General features: G+C 49.2%; 1 protein-coding gene across 1 annotated transcript in view; it reads right to left on the bottom strand.

Moving 5' to 3' along the window:
• Positions 1-662: 662 nt before the first annotated feature.
• PODXL (podocalyxin like) overlaps positions 663-23,008 on the bottom strand; it is a 51,585-nt gene continuing 29,239 nt past the window's right edge. Inside the window, 10 exon segments of the mRNA XM_030464479.1 lie at positions 663-3,849; positions 3,852-3,902; positions 5,244-5,300; positions 7,021-7,188; positions 7,295-7,356; positions 8,254-8,283; positions 8,315-8,414; positions 16,596-16,661; positions 17,527-17,669; positions 19,923-20,747. Of these exon segments, the coding sequence (XP_030320339.1) occupies positions 3,706-3,849; positions 3,852-3,902; positions 5,244-5,300; positions 7,021-7,188; positions 7,295-7,356; positions 8,254-8,283; positions 8,315-8,414; positions 16,596-16,661; positions 17,527-17,669; positions 19,923-20,747 (1,646 nt within the window). The 3' untranslated portion in view covers positions 663-3,705.

Raw genomic sequence — 23,008 nt, 5'->3', positions numbered from 1 at the left:
TCAACCCATAACCAAGTGTTAACATCTACATCAGGACTGGTTGTGGCTCTTGGGCACAAGCCCTGCTCTCCCCTTTCTCCCCCCAGGTTTCAGTCATCCAAGAAACAAATCTTTTTACATAAGAACGTTTATTGACAGAAATACATGATGCTTTCAAAATATATTTGTAGGAAAATGCAAGAATAATCTCTACAAATCCAGTTCCTCAGTAAATTCCAGTGTAAATCAGACTCCTGTCCCCATGAGAGATGCTGACAGTACGTTAAGAGCTCTAATAGATGTGCAAGGTTCAAAACAGGTTCTCCTTCTGCAGTCAGTCCCTTATGGATTTATTTTTTCTCCTCTATGTCTTCTGTAGGCAACAGTCTCATCAGTTGGGTCATGGCACTGTGAGCAGGAGATAAATGGTCCTAAAATATTTACACGTTCCTCATGAATCTGAAAAAAAAAACCAAGCAGTGTCTCCTGCAAGGGCATCTGAGCTGCTTGTAAAACCCTCACCAAAAGGTAAAAGCAATAATCTCTTTGTACAACATGTGGGGATGTTAAAGCTGTTTTGGGAAAGAGAAGAGGAACGTGGGGAAGGGAGGAGGAGTGGGCAGGGAGGAAACACCTGGGTAAATTTATTAATTTATTTTGCTTTTTTTTAAAAGCTATTTTTGGTTGAACAATTATGGCTACTGTCTATAAAGGGAAGGATTAAGGCCAAAGATGCTCACTGCTGCATTTCCTACCTCTTCTTTTTATTTATTTTTTTTTTCCTTTTTCTTTTTTTTTTTTTTTTTTTCTTTTTTTTTTTTGAAAAGGATGTTCTCAACATAAAAAAAAAAACAACCCAAACCAAACGTACTGTTCTTCTCCGTGGAAAATAGTTCTTTAAATAGGGGGAAGGAGAATCTACTATAAAATATTAGTGGTTTAAAAATATGGTGTCTGGAAAAATAAATAAATGTACAATTCCTGTTCAAATATAAATCACTAGAAGCACTTGCTGAGCAGTTTACATCTTCACTGGTCTCTGCTCGGAAAGATTTTAAGGTTGCTTCATCTCGAGCCTTTGTAGGGTTCTCTCACAAAGTCTTTGGACCTGATTAAAGCACTTTGGCATCTCTTGCCTGGGAAGAGGGGATCTTTAGGCACCTTCCAAAACCCCACTGCCTGGAACTGCTTTGCCAGGAGCATCCTTAGGGCAGCTCCAGCCCCTGGTGGCCAAAGCTTTGCTGCTGCCCGGGTTTTTTTTTCCCCCGCGTTTATTTTCTGGCCCAGGGCAGAAATCTCCAAGTCCCCGACCCAGCCCTGGGCTCTGGGGGCAGCTGGGAAGCAGCTCAGCCAAGGAATTGCAAACGCTGAGATTCCAAGGTTCTTGGAGCTTTGCTGCAATCCTAAGGAGCTGAACTTGATGCTGCCGGAGTAAGGAGAAAGCTGTGGTGTGCCTGGGGTTATCCAGGTGGGAAGTGTTTGTTTTCCTGCTTGGTCTTGACTTTTGATCCCCTGCCAGACTGACCTCTTCAGCTTTTTCTTTTCCTTTTTTTTTTGTTTTTTTTGTTCTTTTTCTTTAATTCCCTCCCCCTCCAAAATGACTTTCCCCTGTAGTGCAGTGCACAGGTAAGTGAAGTGTGCTGAATACATTGCTCATGAATAGCAGGAATATTTACATACAAAAATAGATAGAACACCCCAAAACTCTGCCTTTTGGTGCAGAAGAGAAGGGAGAAGAGCCAGTTCCTTCCAGAAGACACAGCTACCAACTTCTGTCCTGGGCCCCAGCAAACCACCCCAACCCTCTCCTTCCTCAGTGCTCCTGAGGGCACTGGCTCAACCTGTGAGCCTGTTTTTCCAGGCTTTCTGCTGCTTGGATTCCACTTTTTCCCTGCTCCAGGGAGCAGATCCCCATCATGCTGGCTTGATGGCAGAGCCCAGAGGAAATCCCTTCTTTCTGCACTGGTCTGTGACCAGCTGGGGAGCTGAAGGGCTGTGCTGGGGCATTGCTCTCCCTCCATCTGCACCTTCCCTGCCTTGCAGAGGGCTCAGGACCACCAGCCTGACATCTTGGGAGATGAGCTGAGCTCAGCCAAGTGGCCTTCTGGTCCTTTCTCCTGTGTGCTGGAGGATGGAGCTTTCCTCTGCTCTGCCAGGGCTCAGCTCTTTTGCTGAAGCCAGAGCAAAGGTGCAAAACCCTCCTGATCGTTTTATCAGAGCCATTTAGGAGCTGGGGTGGGGAATAGAAAATGAGAAATGGCCTCACTCCAACCTCTTTCTGCTCCTGCTTTTTTATTTTTTCCCTCCTCCAAAGACTTAACAGTGACAGGAGACCTGGCCAGGAGACCAAGGGCTGTGAGGCAAAGTTCAGTCCCAGCCTTGCTGCTGAGCTGGAATTTTTTTTTTCCAGAGGTTTTCAGCTATTTTCCTCCTTTTGAAGGAAAGCTTGAGGATGTGGATTGAGCTTACAGACCTCCTGTGGGGAGGAAACACCAAGGGCTGTACCGATGGGAAAACCTGAATCCCACCCAACTACCTGGCTCCTGCTTCTGTTGCTCTTTTCTCCCTTCTGCTGCTCTTGCAGGAAAACATGACCACAAAAAAAAAACAACCCACAAACCCTCCCTCAGGGGAGACTTGGAAGTGGGCTGTGAGATGCTGCATAATTACTGGAAGGCAATTAAAACTCCTGCAGGGAAATGCAGCACCAGAGCTGGGCTGCACCGGAGCTCAGCTCCTGCCCCATAAAATCCCCAACTTCATGCCTGGGCTCATCACATCTTTCCTGGGAGGAAAGAACTCAAGAAATGACTCCTTTTCCTCTCCCTCCCCTTTGCATCAATGCAAGAAGCTTGCTGCACCTCTCCTGCTTTCCAGCCAGGAAGCAGGATCCATCCTGCAGTCCCTTGGGACACAGGACCGAGCATCACTTGGTGCTGTCACACCCCCCGTCCAGCTGGGTCTGGATGCTTTGGTTTGCCTGGGGGCACAACGTGGGGCTCTTGTGCCTTTTAGCCAAGCAGTTTATGGGGAGGAAACTGGAAACTGGATTCCCAAGGAACAGGCTGTTCCAGCTTTTTTTCTGCTCAAATACCTGGGCGTTTCGTGTCGGGGAGGGCAGAGCGATGACTAAAACCGTGTGGGCCAGAGGATTTTCTAGCTCTAATTGCCCAGGTGCTGGTTTGCTGTTGGGAGTTGTGCTCCCTCTCCCATCCCATTTACATTTATTTCATTTTATTCATTTGATTTTTAAAATTTTGTTTGCTTGTTTTTTGTTTTAGTTGCTTGATAGCTGGAGGCTGCAGTTGGTGTTGTCAGGCTGCAGGTCGGGAGGGGACAAGCTCAGAGGAAAAACACCAGCAGCTTTTGGAAGCACAGCCACCCTGTTTGCCCCACTGGTGGTCAAGGTGTGGGGTGGTAGGTCCTGCTGAGCACTCCTGGGTGGTGGAGGGAGCTCTTTCAGAAGCAGCCCCACTGTGGAGGCTTGTGTTGACAACGTGCCCCAGAGGTGTCCTCTTATGCCCTTCTTCTTCCATCCTGCACCCACATGGTGACACAAGGGGCTGTGATTTAGTTCATCAGGGATCTTCAGGGTGCTGTTGGGGAATTTTGCCTTGTTTTGGAGTTGTGTTGTAGGGGGTTATGGTGTTTTTTTGATGTTTTTTTGGGGGGGGGGAGGGGGGAGGGAAGTGGTGGTTGTTTTCTTGCTTGATGGAGCTCAGTATCTTATAAATGCGTGTCCTCCTCTTCCTCCAGGTCCTCCTTCATGAGGGTGTCAAGAGGAACGATCCAGCTGTCCCCCAGCTCCCCGTTGAGGTTCACCTTCTTCTCCTGCATCTCAGAGGAGGTCTCCATCACCTTCCAGCGTGGGGGTTGTCGTGGTACCCGTTCTCCATCGTCTGCAGCTCCTCCGTCAGGCGCTGCTGCGAGGAAAGAAAACCCAGAAACCCCAATGAAAAAAAACCAGCTTGGCCACCCCCTGCCTGTCACCTTGAGGCTGTCACCTCCCAGCCAGCTGTCCCCACTGCCCCATATAGATGTGATGTATATAAATGCAAAGATCCATGTGGAGGTAGAAACTTGTCACGCTGAGGTTTGAGGCTGGGGGCTGCAGTCAGCACCGGCACAGCGAGGAGGTAGCGTGGAGCTGGCAAGAGAGAGGTTCTGCTGATGGTGGAAGGAGGAAAGAGAAGTCAGAAACATGTGGAAAACCTCCAGGAGCAGCTGCCAGCTTCTGCCTGGCTGGGAACCTGGCTTCAGTCCCCTAGGCCCTTGGTAAGACGCCAAACATCCTTGCCATACCCTCACCCTGCATCCTAACTCCTGCCTCCCCAGCTTGACTCTGGTTTCCCCCTCTACCCCCCTGTCCCTTTTTAGCAGCTTTATTGTTGTTCTTCCCTCCACCTGGGGTCAGCTCCCACCTTGTGGATGCTCTTGGCCCATTTCACCCTCCATAAATCATCCTGAAGCTCTTGGTGAAACCCAGGCAGGGAAACAACAGCCCCTCCCACCCTTTTCTCTTTGACCATGGGTGGTTTGGGCTGATTCACAGCTGAATCAGGCACTGCATCACCCTGCTCCTTTGGTACACTGTGCTCCAGGCTCTGACCCAGCCCTTCTTCAGCCCCTGGCAGACCTCCACCCTCATTTTGAATTTTGCTGTGGCAATTCATCCCAGTCCCAGCCCAGAGGGAATCACTGGAGAGAGCTGAAATCCTTGATCAGCTCTCCCCTTTTTTTTTTTTTTTTATTGGGAAGGGGTGGCATGGGGCTCTCAGTAGTCCCTCCTGTTAAAATCTGCCTGGATTTACAGCTTGATTTATTACACTGCTCCTCATAAATGTCAGGAGACAAGCGTGGGAAGGAATCCATGGAGAAGAAAAGGGATGGAGAGGTGAAACTGCAGGGCTTGGTGCTAGCCCAAGGGAGGGGGGGTTCCCTCTGGTTACACGTGATGAGGGGGATGCAGGCAGGATGGAGAGAGTTGCTTCAAAAGCAGAAGAGGGCACTGGGGCTCTCACAGGGGCTTTTTTTGGGGCCCGTGGGGTTGCTGGTACAAGCCCTTGATGGATGGCTTGCTCAGGCAGTGCTTTGTCCCTGCTGCAGCAAGGCACCCCCAGGCCCCCTGTGCAGCAAAGGGGTCTTTAAAGCTGAGCTTTAGTCCTGTTAAAAGCTCCTGAATCCTACCAAGCACCCAAGGGTGAGAGCTGGCGGGTGTTAGGGATGCGGTGCCCACCCTTCCGATCCCTGGGGTTGGAACTCACATTAAAGATCAGGGCCACATGTCCATCATCAAACCCGGGGAGATCAGGGTGGATGTGCTGGTTATTTCCAAGGAGGGGAGGGGGAGGGGGAAGGGTGGAGAAAAATAAAAAATAAATGAAAAAAAAAAAAGCAAAAACAAAACAACCCAAACTTTTCAAGTCATTTTTGGAAAAGAGGCAGGAGGAAAACGAAAGCAACCACCCAAAAGCAAATCCAGAAAGGAGAAATGCATTTGATTTTTTTTTTCCTAAAAACCTATTGCAGCTGCTTGGGAAAAGATCTATTTTCCACGCTCTGGGAAAGAGTTCAGGCAGGGAACTCCAAACCTTTTGCTTTGGTTTCCCTGTGGCTGGGGGATATTCACCTCCAGAGCATCCAGGCAGGGCTGGTCCCTGTCCCTCTGCACCGTGTTACTTGAGGGACACCCATTCCCATCACTACAAATTTTTCCCTGTTTTTCTCAATAATGTGAGACAAGACCCTGCTCCCTGTCCCCTTCCAGGGAGATTTCAGCAGAGGGATGGCCTGGCTGCAAAACTTTATCTCCAAAGGGACCTCAGTGGAGGTCAGCAATCTATCAGGGTTTTGCTTCTTCCTTCATTCCCTCCCCCAAAAAATCAAACCATGTATAAAAATAAGGTCTGATGCCAGCACTGCTTTGGCTTTTTTCCTCCCTCCTGTGTCCATCTCCACGAGGCTCCAAATGTTGCATCAAGGGCTGCTTCATCCTTCAACTTCACCCAGCTCCTGGCATGCCGGGGAGAGGTTGGGAGCCCTTGGGAAGGATGAGTTGGTTTGGGGGGGAAATGACTTGAAATAAAACAGAAGAGTGGGCTTCTCCATCAGGTTGGATGGCTTCTCCTCATTACATCATTTAGCCTCATTTCTTTTTTTCCCGTTTTTTCTCTTGGCTCAACAAGAGCTGCAGGGGCTGACCCAAACCTTGGGGACATGGCAGAGCTCTCCCCACCAGTGCATGGGGAACAGGCAGTCCTTGCAGGTGGGTGCTACACTAAACACCTAGAATTGCTTCCCAAGAGAAAAAAATGTGTTTTTTTGTTTTGTTTTGTCTTTTTCCTGTTTCTCTTCTTCTTAAATCCTGCCTCTACTCCTCTGAAACCTGGCTCTGGCCCAGCTCTCCTGCAAATGGCTGTGGCTCCCACAGGCCCCTGACACCCTCTGGGTGGCCCCAGAGTGATGCTGGGCACCCAACTGTAGCAGGAGGAGCCTTTCTTGCTCCTGAGGCTCAACAAGCTGCTGGTCCCTCCATTGCCTCACACCAGAGTGAGATCCTCTCTGTGGTGTGTGTCCACCTTATTGGCCTCCTGGTAATAGGGGGCCTGTTCCTAACCAGGCACAGGTGACTCACACCCACTCTTTGGCACTCGAGGCACCTGGTTTATCTTTGTTTCTCTACACCCAACCCTGCTCATAAAGGTATTTTGAGATATTATTATTATTATTATTATTATTTATTAGTATTACTGTTTTTGGGTGGGGGGTGAAGGTTAGGTTGAGAGAATCTTTCATGTCAAAATGCTGACCCAAGGATGTTGCTCAGCCCACCTGCCTTGGGTGATGCTGCTCATTCCTGTACCACCCCACCAGACCCCCCAACCCTGACACCCTCAAAGTACTCCTGGAGTATTCACAACACTTGGGTAACCCTTGAGGGTGGTGCCAGGATCTCTCCACCAGCAGAGGTGGCAACATCTGATGGTCTTTGTCCCCTCGATGGGATAAAAAGGTCCCCTCCTCCCACCCCCCCTACTTTACCTGGTCCTTCTTTTGGGAGAAGCGCTGGTGGCAGCAGCCATAGATGGCTGCAACCAGGAGCAGGGAGCCAGCCAGGGTGACAATGGTGATGAATCAGAGGGTGCTGAACTCATCAGTGATCACCATCTCCTTCTCCATTTTGTCAGAGGTGATGTTGGCAATGCCAAGCTGCCACAAAAAAGGGACAGGTCAATCCCCAAGGAGGGCTCCCCATGCCCACCCACCTTCAGGGACATCCCCAGGGGAGTTACACTCTGCCTGGGCACCCACTTACCTCATCTAACTTCTCCTTCTTCTCCTTCAAGCTCCTCGAGGACTTTTTCAGGGTCCAAGGGACTGGGGGAAGGAAGAGGTTGCAATGAGCCACCAAGGCTGAGGGGAACAGGGATGGAGAGGTTGTGGCCACCACCTCCCGGGTCAGCAGAGGTGGATGGAGATGTGTGAGCATGAAGCCAACCCCCTACAAACCAGACAAGGAGCTGGGACCCCTTCTCCTGGCAGGGAAACCTCCACTGGAGACCCCAATCCCTGCCAGCTCACAGCCATGTGCTGTGCACACTCTGGTGGGGGGTGTCTGTGCTTGGTGGGCAATCAGTAGGGTTGTAACCAGCTCCTTCAGGCTGGAGAGGTGCAGGATCAGTCCTCAGGGCTGAGCTGCCCTGCCCAGTGTTGGGGGCTGGAGGCTGGAACCAGGCTCTGCTCTGATGACAAAGAGGAAGAGGAGGATGGGGCTCAGTCCTTCCCCCCAGCACTAAGGCAGTGGGGATGCCTCCATCCTCTTGGGACCCTGGGACCATCTTGGGACCCTGGGACCAATCCTTGAGCACCCTTGGGCTGAGAGGTTTCCCCATAGGGCTCCAGGCATCCACAAGGAACTCCTCTCTGTGCTCCCTTGGGGCAGGGTTTGGGCTGGCACTGTGGTTTTAAGCAGCTGGGTGGAGTTTTTTCCTATTAGGGACTGGTCTCTGGCTTGACTTCTCAGGGATAAAAGAGAGATCCAGCACGTTCATGGGGAACAAAGCTCATTTCTGAGGTCATTTTACTTCTCCCAAGCCCCTGGGATAGGGCAACCCAAGGAAAGGAGCCCCCCTAGCCAAGTTTTAGCAAGATCCCAAGGTTCCAGCAAGACCCCCAAGGGCTTCTGGCCAACCCTTGGGCTGCATCTTCACACTGGGGTCCTTGGAATTTGTCCCATCCCATCATTTTGAGGGCAGGATGGTGGATGATACTCACTGTGGATGACTGCCTGCACGGCCAGTGCTGGGAGAGGGGCTCGAGGGAGCTCAGTACTCACTGTGACATGTGTTCCGCCTTGAAGCATTGAAGGTGTGGCTGGCCCGTTGAGCAGAAAGCTTCAAAGAAGGAGATGTGATGCTGGCAGCCCTCCACTCATCCTGCAGTAATAGCAGGGGATTAGCACCATCCTCCCACCTGGGGACCCCTCAAGGAGTATCCCACCCCCCTGCCAGGAATCCTCCTTCCAGTCCCATCCAGGGACAACCAAGGAGCATCCCACTACCACTGGCCACGGATGCAGCTTCCAGACCCATCCTCCCACCTGGGGATTCACCAAGGAGGATCAACCACTGCCAGGGATGCTGCTTCCAGCACCATTTTCCCATCCAGGGAGGCCCACCAAGGAAGCATCCAACCACTGCCAGGGATGCTGCTTCCAGCACCATCCTTCCATCCAGGGAACACCAAGGAGCATTCCCAATAACTGCCAGGAATCCTCCTTCCAGTCCCATCCTGGGACCACCAAGGAGGATCCAACCACTGCCAGGGATGCTGCTTCCAGCACCATCCTACCATCCAGGGAACACCAAGGAGCACAAAACCACTGCCAGAAATTCTTCCTTCCAGGCCCATCCTCCATCCAGGGACCCTTGAGGAGCATCTAACCACTGCCAGGAATCCTCCTTCCAGCTCCATCCTCCCCACCTGGGGACCATCGAGAGCATCCCACCCTACTTCCTGGACTCCATCCCACCCCTGGCTCCTTCCAGCCCATCCTCCCATCCAGGGAACACCAAGGAGCATCCCAACCCCAACTTCCAGGGATGCTGCTTCCAGCCCCATCCTCCCATCCAACCCTTTGCAGCTCCCTGGCTGCTTCCAGCCCTCCCAGGGAACAGGAAAAGTTGGAAAGGAATTTCTTTTACAAAGGAAGCTGAGCTCTTGGCTGCCGTTTCCTCACCCTGTGCTGCCTTATCTTAGGGCTGCAGCTTTTGGTCTTACAGGAATAGCAGCTCCCCAAGGGAAGCAGGGTGGGGGAGGCTCAGGGGCCACCATGGGAGCAGGATGGGGCTGTGCAGCCCTCCCTGTTCCCCCAAAGGCATTTGCAGCCTTTCCACCACCTGCATTTCTACTCTCTGTCCCTACCAACACCCGTCTGTCCTACCTAGGGCTTCCCCACAGCTCTGCCCAGGCAAGGGAAAAAAAAAACCAAACCCAAAACCCAAGTGTTTTGCTTTTGGATAAATTGGAGCAGCCCTGGGTGTGGGGGGGGTTTGCCTGGATGGAGTCAGAGGGAATGTAGAGGGGTGGATGGAGCCCATGTCCCCTCTGGGATGCTCCTGAGGCTTTTTTTTTTTTGTATCTGTTCTGTGTTTTGTAGCAGGTGGGATAAAAGTAGAGGTGGTCACTGTTCTGCAGGCACAGCTCCTGAGGGTACAGATGCTGCCTGTGCAGAGATGTTGCATCTGCAGCCCCCAGCTCTGCTCTGGTCCAGGCTGAGAGAGTTGGGGGTGTTCAGCCTGGAGAAGAGAAGGTGCTGGGAAGACCTTAAAGCATCTTCCAGTGCCTGCAGGAGCTACAGGAAAGCTGGGGAGGGACTTTTGATAAGGGGATGAAGGGATTGGACAAACTGGGGGAACAATTTCAAAGTGAAAGGGAGGAGATTTAGGTTAGATCTCAGGGAGAAATCATTTCCTGAGAGGGTGGTGAGACCCTGGCACAGGTTTCCCAGAGAAGCTGTGGCTGCCCCATCCCTGGCAGTGTCTCAGGTCAGGTTGGATGGGGCTTGGAGCACCCTGGTCTCATGGGAAGTGTCCTTCCTATGCAGAAGGTCCTTCCAACCCAAAACAGTCTGTGATTCTCACCCAACCCTTTTCCTAGGGATGCAGCTGGGATGGTGTGTACTCAACAGAGGGACCTGGGGAAGTTTCTCCTCAAGGAAATGAAAGGACAGGCAAGGGCCAGAAGCAGATCCCAGGGATAGCTGGGGCCTCAAAATGCTCTCATTTTGTGTCCAGGACCACTCTTCCTCCCTGGCAAGTGCATCCTGTCTCCACCACAGCTTCCCAAATGTTTAGAGAAGATGGGGTGAGATTAGATGCATTCCTTGGCTGGGTGGTTCCCATCCTGGTGGTGGAAAAAGTGGGATTCTGGTGGCCATCCCTGTGAGCAGGACGTAGCATGGATGGTGTTGCAGAGGAAGGGGAAGGTTTGGGGTGATGGAGCAGGCAGGAAAACCCATCCCTGCCAGGGCATCTGCTGCCTGGTGCTGTTTCAGTGTGCATGGTAGGAGCCCTGCATCTGCTCACAGCATCTCTGCACAACCTCCGTGGGCAAGGCCTGTGCACAAAGGATCTCTGCAGGCATAGAATCTCAGACTTTTTGGCTCTGAAGAGATGTTAAAAATCATCTAATTCCAGCCCCCCTGCCACAGGCAGGGACACCTCCCACCAGCCTAGGTTGCTCCTAGCCCCATCCAACCTGACCTGAGACACTTCCAGGGATGGGGCAGCCACAGCTTCTCTGGGCAACCTGTGCCTGGGTCTCACCACCCTCATAGGACAGAATTTCTTATAAAAATCTCCCTTCTTCCAGTTTAAAGCCATTCCCCCCCCCTTATCCTGTCACTCCATGCCCTTATAAAAACCCCCTCCCCAGCTTTTCTGGAAAACCTGCCTCAACCTGTGCCAGGCCAGCAAGACAACACCTTGGGCAGGGTTGCATCCCCCAGAAAGTTCATCCCTAGCAAGGACAGGGAGGAGAGGGTTACAGCTTGGGCCGGGGCAGTGGTTTTATCATCTTTGGACGCTGGGTTGTGCTCCTCCCCCGTGAATCTCCTGCAGCTCTGCAGTCCCTGCCCGCGCAGCATTTTCTGCTCAGCAGAAGCCTGGGAAAAAAAAAAACCTCCCTGCTGCCTCCCTGCATCCCCTTCCCCGGGTTTGCTGGCAGCTCTGCTTCCCCCAGCCCTTAATAATCCACTCTCCTCCTACCACACCACGGGGGTAAGGGAGTTTTTTGGGGGGTTTTTTTGGCTTTTCTCGGATGGGAGAGGAAATCATTTGTGAGGCTAAAACCCGGCCGAGCACCAAAGGTGCTTAAAGCCTTCCAGAGGCTGAACCGGGGCTGGGAAGGGGAGGATTTACCCTTTCCAGGCTTGGAAGGGGACACGGTAATGTCCCTGCAGCCGTCAGGGATGCTCTGGTATCCCGGCCCCTGCAGCTTTCTCTCCCCTTCCCGCTGCCCGGAGCCGCTGGGAATTTTTTGGCTGGAGTTGACAGAAGCTGCTGAGCAGCTCGGATCCGGTTCCCACACTGGCAGGGACCTAAAACTAACATCCCTGAATGAGGTAACAGCACTTGAGTCAACAAACCCCAACCCAGCCAGCTGGATGGGGTGGAGGGGACTGCTCAGCCCAGGGGTCCCTCCAGCTGCTCCAAGGGCCACCCACCCCATCTGTGTCCCCTGGCTGCTGGGTGTCACACAGAAAAGGCTTTGGGGCACCCGGGTGAAGGTCCAGGTGGTTCTGGTGTTGGTTTTGTATCCCCTGGTTGGAGCAGGATCTGGTCCTCCTGCATCCTCTGATTCATGATGCTGGGGGCATGATGGAGGAACCATGCTGGGAGTTGGTGACAGAGTTCTGGGGCTCAAGCAGAGCTTGGGGGACACCATCCACCCCTGACATGGTCACCTCTCACTTCCTGTACCATGTTTTGGTGTTGGGATAAGGAGTATCTATCCATCCATCCATCTATCCATCCATCTATCCATGCATCCATCCACCCATCCATGCATGCATGCATCCATCCATCCATCCATCCATCCATCCATCCATCCTCCCATGTTCTTCCTAAAGCTGGAGCACCCCAAGCAGCCAATAAAACCTGAGCTGAAGATACACTTGTGGGCTGAACCTTGGGAAAGTCATCCTATGGAATGCAAGACATCAAGGTAATGAGGTTTTTTTTTTTTTGGAAGCTCATTAAGGTCCTGCTGTAATCAAAGGGAGGAGAAGAGGCTAAAGGGGAAACATGGGCCAAACTTCAGCACCAGTTAAAAGCATCATTTAAAGGATGGTGGGAGCCAAGCAGCCCATAAAGCACCTTTGGTCCACAAAATGGTACCAACCATGTATTTGGCTCTTGGTTGGTTGTTTTTTTTTTTGGTTTTTTTTTTTTTTAAGATTTATAGATTGAGGTGGTTTTGCTTCTTTTTTTAATTTTTATATTTCATAGAGCTCTGGAATCATAGAATGCCAGGCTGGAAGGGACCTCAAGGATCATCTAGTCCAACTTATCTAGGTAAAAATAGAGTTTAAATCAGATGGCCCAGCACCCTGTCAAGCTGAATCTTAAAACTGTTCAATGTAGGGGAATCCACCACTTCCCTGGGGAGATTATTCCAATGTATAATGTTCTCCTGGTGAAAAGTTTTCTCCTAGAGTCTCCCCAGAAGCAACTTGTAGCCATTACCCTTTGTTTTTTTCCATGTGACTCCTTCTAAAACTGTCTCCATCTTCTCAGCAGCCACCATTAATCTTCTGGTATATAGTAAGAAGGTCTCCCCTAAGCCTTCTCTTCTCAAGGCTGAAGTTTCCTGGAGTCACTGAGGTGCAGGGAGGTGCCATGCCTGCAATTCCTGAGGTTTTTTCCCAGTTGTTTTGCTCAGCCCTGCCCCATGACCCCATCCCTGCCTGGAGGGGCTTGCTCTGCATTGCCCCCTCCCCTGGATGCTTCCACAGCTCCTCTCTGGAGCTGAGCTTTTAGCACAATGCTGCTTCAGCTCTGGCTTGGTCTTGCAGCTCAGGACTGGAGCTGTTTTCTGGAACCCTTCTCCTTCCAGCACGCACTTTCCTGTTTTCCCACGGGTTGCAAAAACGCAAAGGATTTTTTCACTTTGCTGTCAAGATTTGGCCAGAAAGTTGTTTACCAGGCCTACAAAGCAGGGAAACCAGATAGTGCCATTTCTCTGTTATCTGCTCGGCTTGGGAGGCATAAAATTTGAGGCAGTTTTCAGGAATACACCAAGTGGAAAGTTAAAGGCAAGCGGGTGGGAGGTGTTTTTGGCAGCCGAGGAGAGTGATGCCATGGGAGGATGCAACCTTCCAGTCTTTCTGCAGCTACTTCCAGGTGTAATTTGGTACTAACAATACTTCTGCTCCTTATTTATGCCCAGAGGAATCTGAGGGAATGGGGGGCACTCCGAATCACTGAATTGTCAAGGTTGGAAAAGACCTGAAGTGTCCTGAAGTGCCACATCTACATGGTTTTTGAATACCTCCAGGGGTGGTGACCCCACCGCCTCACTGGGCAGCCCATTCCAGCACCTGAATACTATCCCAGTCAAGAAATTCTACCTGATATCTAGTCTAACCCTCTCCTGGTGCAACTTCAGGACATTTCCTCTAATCCCATCATTCTTTACTTGGGAAAAAAGTCCAACACTCACTCTATCACCAGCTCCAGCATGCCCATCACCCAGTGGAGCAAGCAGAGAGAAGTGATGGATGATGCCAACATGTGATGTCTTCCATCCCTTGGCTCACCTCTGCATCTCTTTCCCACCCCTGCTTCCCAAAAAACTTCCCAGCACAGCTCCAGGGAAGCCAAGGGGTCCATGCAGAGCAGGACTGCACCCGGGAGGAGGAAGGAGGCATTAGACACCAGTGCAGTCATAAGTTGCCTGAGTTATTTAGGCTCCAAAATTAGATTTGGTGGATTAGATGGATTATTTTATATATCCAATATAACATTTGCTGGGAAGCTTTCCCAATGAGGCCAGGTTCAGATGTTGCAGGAAGCAGGGCAAGGGATGCTCTCAGGAGGGGCTGTCCTGCTGTAGCATCCAGGCCATGGGCATTGTGGTAATAAAATCCCTCTTTGGAGTCCCTCTCAGCATTAAGAACATCATCATTACTGCAGGTGTCCAGGCAAGGAGCATTTACCCCATGATGATGGATTTAAACCTGTGATAGCAGCAGTTGGGTCCTTCCCCTCCTCCAGGAGCCTGGTGGGTACCATAGGAAGGTCAAAGCCCTCTCCAGGGATGCCAGGCAGGGCCACCACCAAGCCACAGAGAACATCAGGGGACACTGAGGTTGGCAGGAGTGGTTATGGATCTATCTCAAGAGGTTTTATGAACACAGTGTGGCTCCACATTGTGCCTCACTGCTGTGAAGTCAAAATTTGGGCCATTTTACAAAGGTTCATGAACCTCAGCAGGTATTTTATAGAATCATAGAATTGGCTGGGTTGGAAGGGACCTCAGAGATCATTGAGTCCAACCCTTGAACCACCGTTGCAGTTGCTAGACCATGGCACTGAGTGCCACATCCAATCTCTTTTGAAATATCTCCAGACACGGAGAATCCACTACTTCCCTGGGCAGCCCATTCCAATGCCTGATCACTCTTTCCGTAAAGAAATTCTTTCTAATCTCCAGCCTAAACCTCCCCTGACACAACTTAAGACCCTGCCCTCTTGTCTTGTTGAAAGTCGTCTGGCAAAAGAGCCCAACCCCCCCCTGGTTCCAACCTCCTTTCAGGGAGTTGTAGAGAGTGATGAGGTCTCCCCTGAGCCTCCTCTTCTCCAGCCTGAACACCCCCAGCTCCCTCAGCCTCTCCTCATAGGGTCAGCATCTTTCTGATGCTCTGCAGCCTAAGCTGTGAGAAGGTCCCTGAAATGCCAGTTTCCCAATGGAAACACAGTGTCTGGGCAGTGCTGAGACCCAGACACCAGAGCATTGTAAGACCAAAACCCTGAGCCCTACCCACAGCTCAGAAGGACTCAGTCAAGTTCTCGCTGGCCCTTTGCCATAAACTCCAAACTTCAGGCTATTTAAAAGTTATAATAAATTGCACCTTGCCTATTACAGGAAACTTGTAGTTTCCACAAGAAGCATTTTGAAGGTGGGTATCTCTCAGGAAAGCCAGCAGACACCCATCAGAAGAAGGGCTCTTGGTCTTGCTTTTCTTGGGTTTGCCTTTCCCCAACCCTAGCATCACATTTTGCTACTCCCTGATCTGAAATGAACAAAACAAAGGTGGTTTTTTGGGGTTTTTTTGCTCTATGAGACCTGATGGAGGAGCACAGTGAATCCCAGCCTCCAGGCTGCAGGATCTCACCAAATACACAACTTGTGTACTTGGAGAACTCCACATTTTTGGCTTGGGTTTTGGGATGGGCTCTTCTGCAAATGCAAAAATAAATAAAAAAAAAAGCTTTTCTGTTAGATTTTGTCCTGGTTTGGGCCAGGATAAAGGTGGTTTTCTGTTTCTGTACTTTTGCTTTTAGCTAAGTCCCTTGTAAGTAGTCTCTCTGAAATTAACAGCAAGTTTCTCAGACAGTGTGTGCTTCTATGATTGATAACACTTGATGTTTATAGTTCCAGCCAGAGACTGGTATGCAGAGCCAAGGACACTGCTTTCCTCAGCTCTGAGGAAAACGTTTTACTGTCCAGGAGGATAAAGAGGTCCCACCTGAACCCTCCTTTAGGGAGGAACGGACAAGATAGATGCCAGAATTGACCAAACAGAGTATTCCATCCCATATACGTCACACTCAGTATAAATTTGAGGCATCACGTGGGCCGAGCCAGATCTTTTCCTGCTTCCCTTCCTTCACCCGGCATCCTGGAAGGATCCTGTCCGTTCGTCTGCCTGTGGTCCTGATCCATGCCAGCCCATATCTGTGTGTTCCTGCCTCCGGTTCCCGACTGCTGCCGACTCCAGGAGTCCGGCCTGGACTTTCCCAGGGCTGCCCTACAGCCTCAGTGGTGACGTGAGAGTTATTGGGGGAGAGGGGGGAGGAATGTGGTTTCCATTTTCCTGTATATTTGTATATATTTAGTAATTTTTCCCTATTTACCATTACTGTTTCATTAAAGTTGTGTAGTTTAGTTTCCAACTCATAAGTCTCTCTCCCTTATTCTCTCTCCTTTCTTCATCGAGGGGAGAGAGAGATTAAAGAGAGCGTCTGTTATTCGGTTTAATTGCCGGGCCAGTGTTAAACCGTGACAAGGAATAGCTGGTGCTACAGAGGGAAAGCTTCACCTTCTGTAATTTCCCACTGCTCTGTTTTTTTTTCCTAAGACCTGGGCAGCTTCAGCTGGTTCTTCTCCTTGAAGAAGACCATACAGACCTCTTCTCCTCCTGCCATAGCCCCCACCAGGTGATAGTCTGGTTTTGTATTTACCATTTTACACCCCAAACAATGGTTGCATCTTATTTTGATGAAAAAATAATAATTAAAAAGCCCTCTGTAAGCTCAGAGTAACCCCAGGTTCACAGCTTTACCTCCAGCAGCTCATCCTACCCAGGAGGCTGAAAGGCTGGTGGTACTTACACAGGTTTTTGCTTCTTTCAGATACAAGGTGGGTGAATTATTTTGCACCTGGTCTTTACAGATGACCTGGAAAGATGGAAAGAAAAGCAACTATCAAAGGGTTTTCATGGATGTGGGTTTGAAGAACAACAACACCCCAATCCAGGAGACATCCCAACCAGAGCTCTTATCCATTTTATGGAAATGAGACAGGCCCAGGAGCTCTTCACTCAACATTTAGATGTGAAAAGGATTCTCACAGATAACTGACATGGTTCTGGGATGTTTGCTCATGAGCTTCCCAAACCAGTAGAAGGTAAAGCAGGAACTGGCTTGGGAAGTAGGAAGATCCATGCCAGTGGGATACAATGCAGCCCTGTCCTACAAGAGATGAGCATCTTGAAGCAGGATCTCCACCCCAGCACTTTAGTTCTCCTGGCTTTAGTTTTGAGACATTCTCCTCCCCATTACACTCCCAAACCATTTTCTGCTAAAATAATCCATGGATTATGGATGCTGACTTGTGGTGTTTGCACTCTCATGGTGTCCAAATCCACCCCAAGGCAACTTCTGCTCTCTATAATGCTTCCTTCTCTCTTCCCAGACTCCATTTCCCTGCTGTCCAGCACCCAATCCCCACATGGAAAGCCATGGCAGAAAGAATTCTTTTACTGCCTTGTGTTTTCCTACAGAAGATCCCCCTGACACAGAGAATCACAGAATTGTTTAGGCTGGAAAAGACCTGTAAGATCACTGAGTCCAACCATCAATCCAGCACTGCCCAGTCTACCACTAAACCTTCAGCACCACAGCTTTTAAATCCCTCCAGGGATGGTGATTCCACCTTATCCCTGGGCAGTGCTTGAAAATCCTCATCAAGAAGGGCTGCAGGCTTTGGGATTCCATCTGAATATAAATTATGAAGTGCCAACCTCCCCAAAAGCATCATTACCTCATTCTGGAAAGAAGTGTTAAGGTGCTGGTGGCCAGGATGGCTGCTTGCTGTCTGGTCCCCTGGGGCTGATGGCTGTGCACTGGCAGGGCTCTTCTGGTCACCACTTGGGGATTTGGTTGGCACTGATCCAGTGTCCTGGCCTGGGTCCCCAGTATAGAGTTATAAAAAAAATAAAAGAGGTAAAAAGGCAGACAGATGTTGATATGGTGTAGAAAATACAGCTGACACAGGTGCCTCTGTGAGCAGAAGTTTTTGGTTCTAACCCTGCCTTGAAGAAGTTCACTGTGTTAAAGCTCAGAGAGGTTTGGGGTTTCTTTTTAATTTCTTTTTAATTTAATTATTTTTTTTTAATTTACTGTAAAAAAACAAAACCCAAAAATACATAAATCCTATTGCAGATGGTATTTGCTGCTGCTGCAACCCATCAGGTTGTTCTGGAGAGATGAACCCAAAGGTTATGTGAGCTGTGCATTGGTAATAACTTTTTTTTTAAAAAAAAAGTATTGTTGGGTGAATGGGATGACCCTGGTTTGACAATATCTGGAGTGTCTCCCATCAAGGTTTCTACACCCAGATGGGTACCCAGGAACTCCCAGTGAATGGAGATCATTGTGCAACCCCACTAACAACTGCAGCCACCTCCATTAGGAGAGGATGAAATGCCATAGGCTCTGTGGACCACATCACCTATGGATTCTCCATCAGCTATAGATGAAACTTAATGAAACTATGGATGCTGACAAGCTTAGAAGCAGAGCCTGGTACTAGGGGAGGCATCCTGGGGTGTTCTGCCAGCCTGCAGCTACAAAGAGACACATGCTTCATGTCTATGGGGATATCTCAGGTTCCTGAGATCACCTCAGATGCCTTTGTGAAGGTTTGGAATGTCTCAGTTTTTTGTGGAATGGGAGTGGTGCAAGGAGCATAGCATCCTCCTGCCTCCCCAGATCCTTTTGAGGAAATGGGATCTCCATCCCTGGGTTCCTAATTGATCCTTCTGTGGTGACAAAGAGAATTAAAACCCCACATCCTCTCCATGGACAGGAGCTTTTAGGGCTCCTGACTGCTCCACAGAAAGAGCAAGGGATATTTCTGTCCCACACACACTCTGAAGGCTCCAGGAGGGAATTAGTTTCTAAGCCATCTCTTTCCCTTGCATTCTCTCCCCTACTTATTAAATATAAATGTTTTTTCAAACCTTTTCATGCTCAATGCTTGAGGTCAAATTTGAATGAGTTTGGTTTCACATCTCATCCTTTACTGGAGAACATTCCCACGGAGTGGAAAGGGAAAGAAACATCCTTCATGAAGACACCCATTTCACCTCCTAATGGCTGCTAACATGCTCAAAAAATGACCTGGGTGAAGTCACTGAAAATGGTCCTGAATTAAAGCCTTGGCCCATTCAGTGATGCTGGCAGCAAGGAAGGCTGAGGGGAAGGAGATGGTTTTTTGAGTGGCTTCTGTATTGCAGGGCACTGGAAACTGGGTCAAGAACAACCTCAGAGGGAGATAATGAAGGCTTCAGTGTTATCACACCTTTTTTTTCTTTTTCAGAGACAGATGTGAGCTGAATCCATAATCCCACCTAAGTCTGGAAGGCTCCATGGTGTCCTAGAGTGGGACTGCTTCTTGTAAATGCCACCAGGAAAAATATCAAAGGGGACCCCAGGCTCTGCCTCACCAGGACACTTATGAACTAATGTGGCTCTATAAAGCTCCAGAATTCCAAAGGAAAGACATTTATGGTGTTCAGAGAGACCCTAAACACCACGTGGACACTCATAATGCTGCTTAGATAGAAGTCAGCAGCCAAACACCCTGCAGGAACAATCCTACCCAACTGCTTAGAGTCTTTAGAGATTGTAGCCACAAAATCTCCTTAGTCATCTAAAACTGATTTTCTGTGCATGCCCAGACAGCCTTCACTAAGCTGTCAACCATGGCAGGGCCCTTCTAGAGCCAACACTCAGGCTGCTGTCAGTCTGCTTCACCATCTCCAGAACATCAGATTCCAACCCTGAACTCATCCCCCCTGGGTCCCCTTTGGGGTCACTGGGGACTGAGTCATTGCAGGTGATGGTGTTTCAGGCACAGTGTGGCTCATCCCAAAACTGATGTCCATACTTTTCCAGCTGATTCATCCCTTGGATTTCACCAAATGCCTCGACTCAAGCTCCACCAGTGACCACAGGGACCTGAACACCTGGTTGTCATGGAGAGAACCAGGCTGGAAAGTGCTAAATGATGTATGAGGTGATGACACCCCATAATGAAGATGTTCAAGGTAGACAGAGGAATATAGCACAGACAGGAATAAACATCACAGAGGAATATATCAATATAAACCAGCCTCCCCACCCAAAAAAATCAAGGTTCTGGTCTTTTGATACCTGCTCCAAGGGTCGACGTGGTGGCTGCCGCTGAGACACTGCTGATGCCAGATTGTGAAGTGGTGGGGGAGATGGGTTTCCCAAAAGGAGTAACAGAAGTGCCAATGCTTCCAGGTGTGGTAGAAGAAACCAGTCCCTGGACTGGTGAACTGGGAGAAGAGTGAGGCTGCTTGGCAGCAGATGTGGGAGAAGAGGCACTGTAGTCCTTGAACCCAGGAGAAATGCTGCTCACTGAGACTCCAGTGCTCCCAGTGGTGCTGGTTGGCTGGTTTGAGGGCTGGTTTCCCTGAGCTCCCACACTGGGAGAGGATGAGACAGTGGTCCCTAAGCCTCTTGAGGTGGCTTGAGGGCTGCTTACACGAGTGGGGATGGGATTTGCTGCCGTGGCTGCTGCCGTGCTTCCCGTGATGGCTGGAGAGGTGATGGTAACTTTCTGCTGGGACTCCCTGGAGGTTGCAGCACTGATAGATGTTGATGAGCTGGGTGAAGAACTGAGCTGCTGCTGGGGTGATGGGGTGGTGGGTTGTGGGTTTCCTGGGTTGTTCATGGAGGTTGTGCCTTGAACTACTGCAGATGATGTCCCAGTTGGGTTGGTTGTAGGGGTGGTCCCCTGAGCAGTGCTGGGATGCAGAAAGGAAGATGATGGGTTTCCCAGTTTGGTGGTCATTTCAGTTGTGGGAAGTGAGGTGGCAAGGGTGGTTGGTGCTTTCCCTACAGGGGTTGTAGGGTTGGCCACCTGCACCTTGCTGGTGTCCATGGTTGTGATGATCTTCGTTTCTCCTGGGCTTGAGACGGTTGTTGTTGCAGCATCCTGAGAGCTGACACCTAGGGAAAAGTGAAAATGCCAAGATAAGCTTGGAAATAAGGAAACTGCCCTTGGTTTTCAGCCAGAACAGGTGTTTGTAGAAATAAATGCTGACCAGAATCCATGAGTCATTAATTCAGGGCTTGTCTCATGCTCATTAAACTCATAGCAAATGCCACGTTCTGGAATCACCGTGTCCAGCAGAAAGCAGAGCAGAGGAGGAAGCCTGAGTCATCTTCACAATAAACACAGTCAAAATCACAGGATTTTATGGAGGTTGGAAGGTGAGAAGAAGGGCCAGACTTGCTGGGTTCTCCAGGTCTCCCTCAGGTGGGAGATGCACCCACACAAAGTGCTGCAAAGCATCCCCAAAACAAAATACCCCCACCCCTTGTAAGGGAGCAGCCAAGGGATTTTCTGGATGCTGCTCTACCAGCCCTGCTATGAGGGTCTCTCCCTCATAGAGTTTTTAGGAACCACAAATAAATAAGGTGACACTTCTGTCCTTTCTGAAAATTATATTATTATTAATTTTATTATATTCTTTTTGCAAACTCAAGCTTTGTTTCTTTAACTGCTCACATTTCAACTTCGTTTTTGTCCCCTCCCAAACTCAGATAATCACCAGGAAACCACCATAAAATAGGAACTGACTTGAATCCAGAGTCAAACCACTAAGGGTGGCAAGACACCAGCACCAGAGAAGCTGTGGCTGCTCCATCCCTGGAAGTGTTCAAGGCCAGGATGAATGGGACTTGGAGCAACCTGGGCTGATTGGAGGTGTCCCTGGCCATTGGAATTGGAATGGATGATCTTTGGAATGGTTGGAATTGGGTGATCTTTAAGGTCCCTTACAATCTAAAACCTTCTGTAATTCTATGCTACTATGAAAATCTGTACACAGTGAAATAAATTCCCAGTTGGGTGAACTGTGGGAACAATATTTATTCTACTTGCTCTGAAAGAATGGGACAGCACTGGACAGAGTTTGCAGGTAAATACAAAAAGCATTTACTTGGAGCTGCATTATTTTGATTTTAAGGATGTTCAGTTTAGTTGCCCATTGCAAATGTTAGCACCAATCTACCAGCAAGTACTTGTTGAGCTGATTATTATTCTGAAAAGCCTCAGAAAGTCACATAAATTTTTTTAAAGTCAGCATTTGCTTTCAAGGGAAAAAATGTTAAAAAAATATCAAAGGATGCATTCAGGAAAAGAAGCAAGGCAGAAATATTAAAGGCTCCATCTACATGCACCATGTAAATCCTTAATGTCACCACCTGAACCATGAAATTCCCATGTGATTTCCCATGGGTTTTTTTTACCCTTCATTTTTACATCACTTAGAAATAAAACTTCAGTATTGGCTCACTAGGTTTTGAGGAAATCCATAAAATGTTTCACTGAGAACTGATGTGGGAAAAAAATACACATCTCAAAACAACGAGGGTCCATTGCTCAGTTATCTCTCATTATCATAAATAAGGAGATCTGCAATTGGTTTCTGAAGAATACTTCACATTTTCAGATAATGAAACTCTTTTTTAGTGACCTGAAGGTTTCACTACGAGACTGAATACAAAAAACTTGGGTTTTGTTGTTTTTTTTTTTGGATAATTTTGCAGTTTGTGATCACAGCTGGAGCTCCATCAAACGCCACAGAGAGAAATTCCCCCCCTACATGTGGTGCTCACCAGCTCTGGGCTCCTGCTCAAGTTCACCCCAGGAAAAGTTGGACCAATTTTGCACCTTTCAGGAACCACAAGCTGCACTGAGCCACTTTATCCAGGGATCTGTCTGGAGTCAAGACAACAACCTGATTTTGGAAGGGGGGGTTCTTCCATTTGATGGCTCTGCAGAAATGGATTATTTGATTTTTTTTAACCTCTATATTATTCCCATCCCTCCAAACAGGAGTCACACTTCCAAGGTTTGATTTTTAGCTCTATCCCATTGCTGCTCTCCAGACACCTCCTTTGCTCTGACATCCTGGCAAAGTATTTTCTCTTACAGAGCCTGTTTACTAGAGCTGGTTATGCTTCAAAAATCAGGTTCCTGAGATTTATGCCCCAAGGGAATAACCCCACCACATCAGAACCTGGGGAGAGATGGAGGTATCCTTGAGCCAGGACCTGAGGAATCATAGAATCATAGAATCATAGAATTGGCTGGGTTGGAAGGGACCTCAGAGATCATCAAGTCCAACCCTTGATCCACTCCCACTGCAGTTCCCAGCCCATGGCACTCAGTGCCACATCCAGTCTCTTTTGAAATATCTCCA

This window comes from Calypte anna, chromosome 1 (assembly GCF_003957555.1).
Source record: "Calypte anna isolate BGI_N300 chromosome 1, bCalAnn1_v1.p, whole genome shotgun sequence".
In the NCBI taxonomy this organism is placed as follows: Eukaryota; Metazoa; Chordata; class Aves; order Apodiformes; family Trochilidae; genus Calypte; species Calypte anna.
The sequence above is the reverse complement of the archived record's forward strand: the minus strand, read 5'-3'. Positions and strand labels throughout refer to the sequence as shown.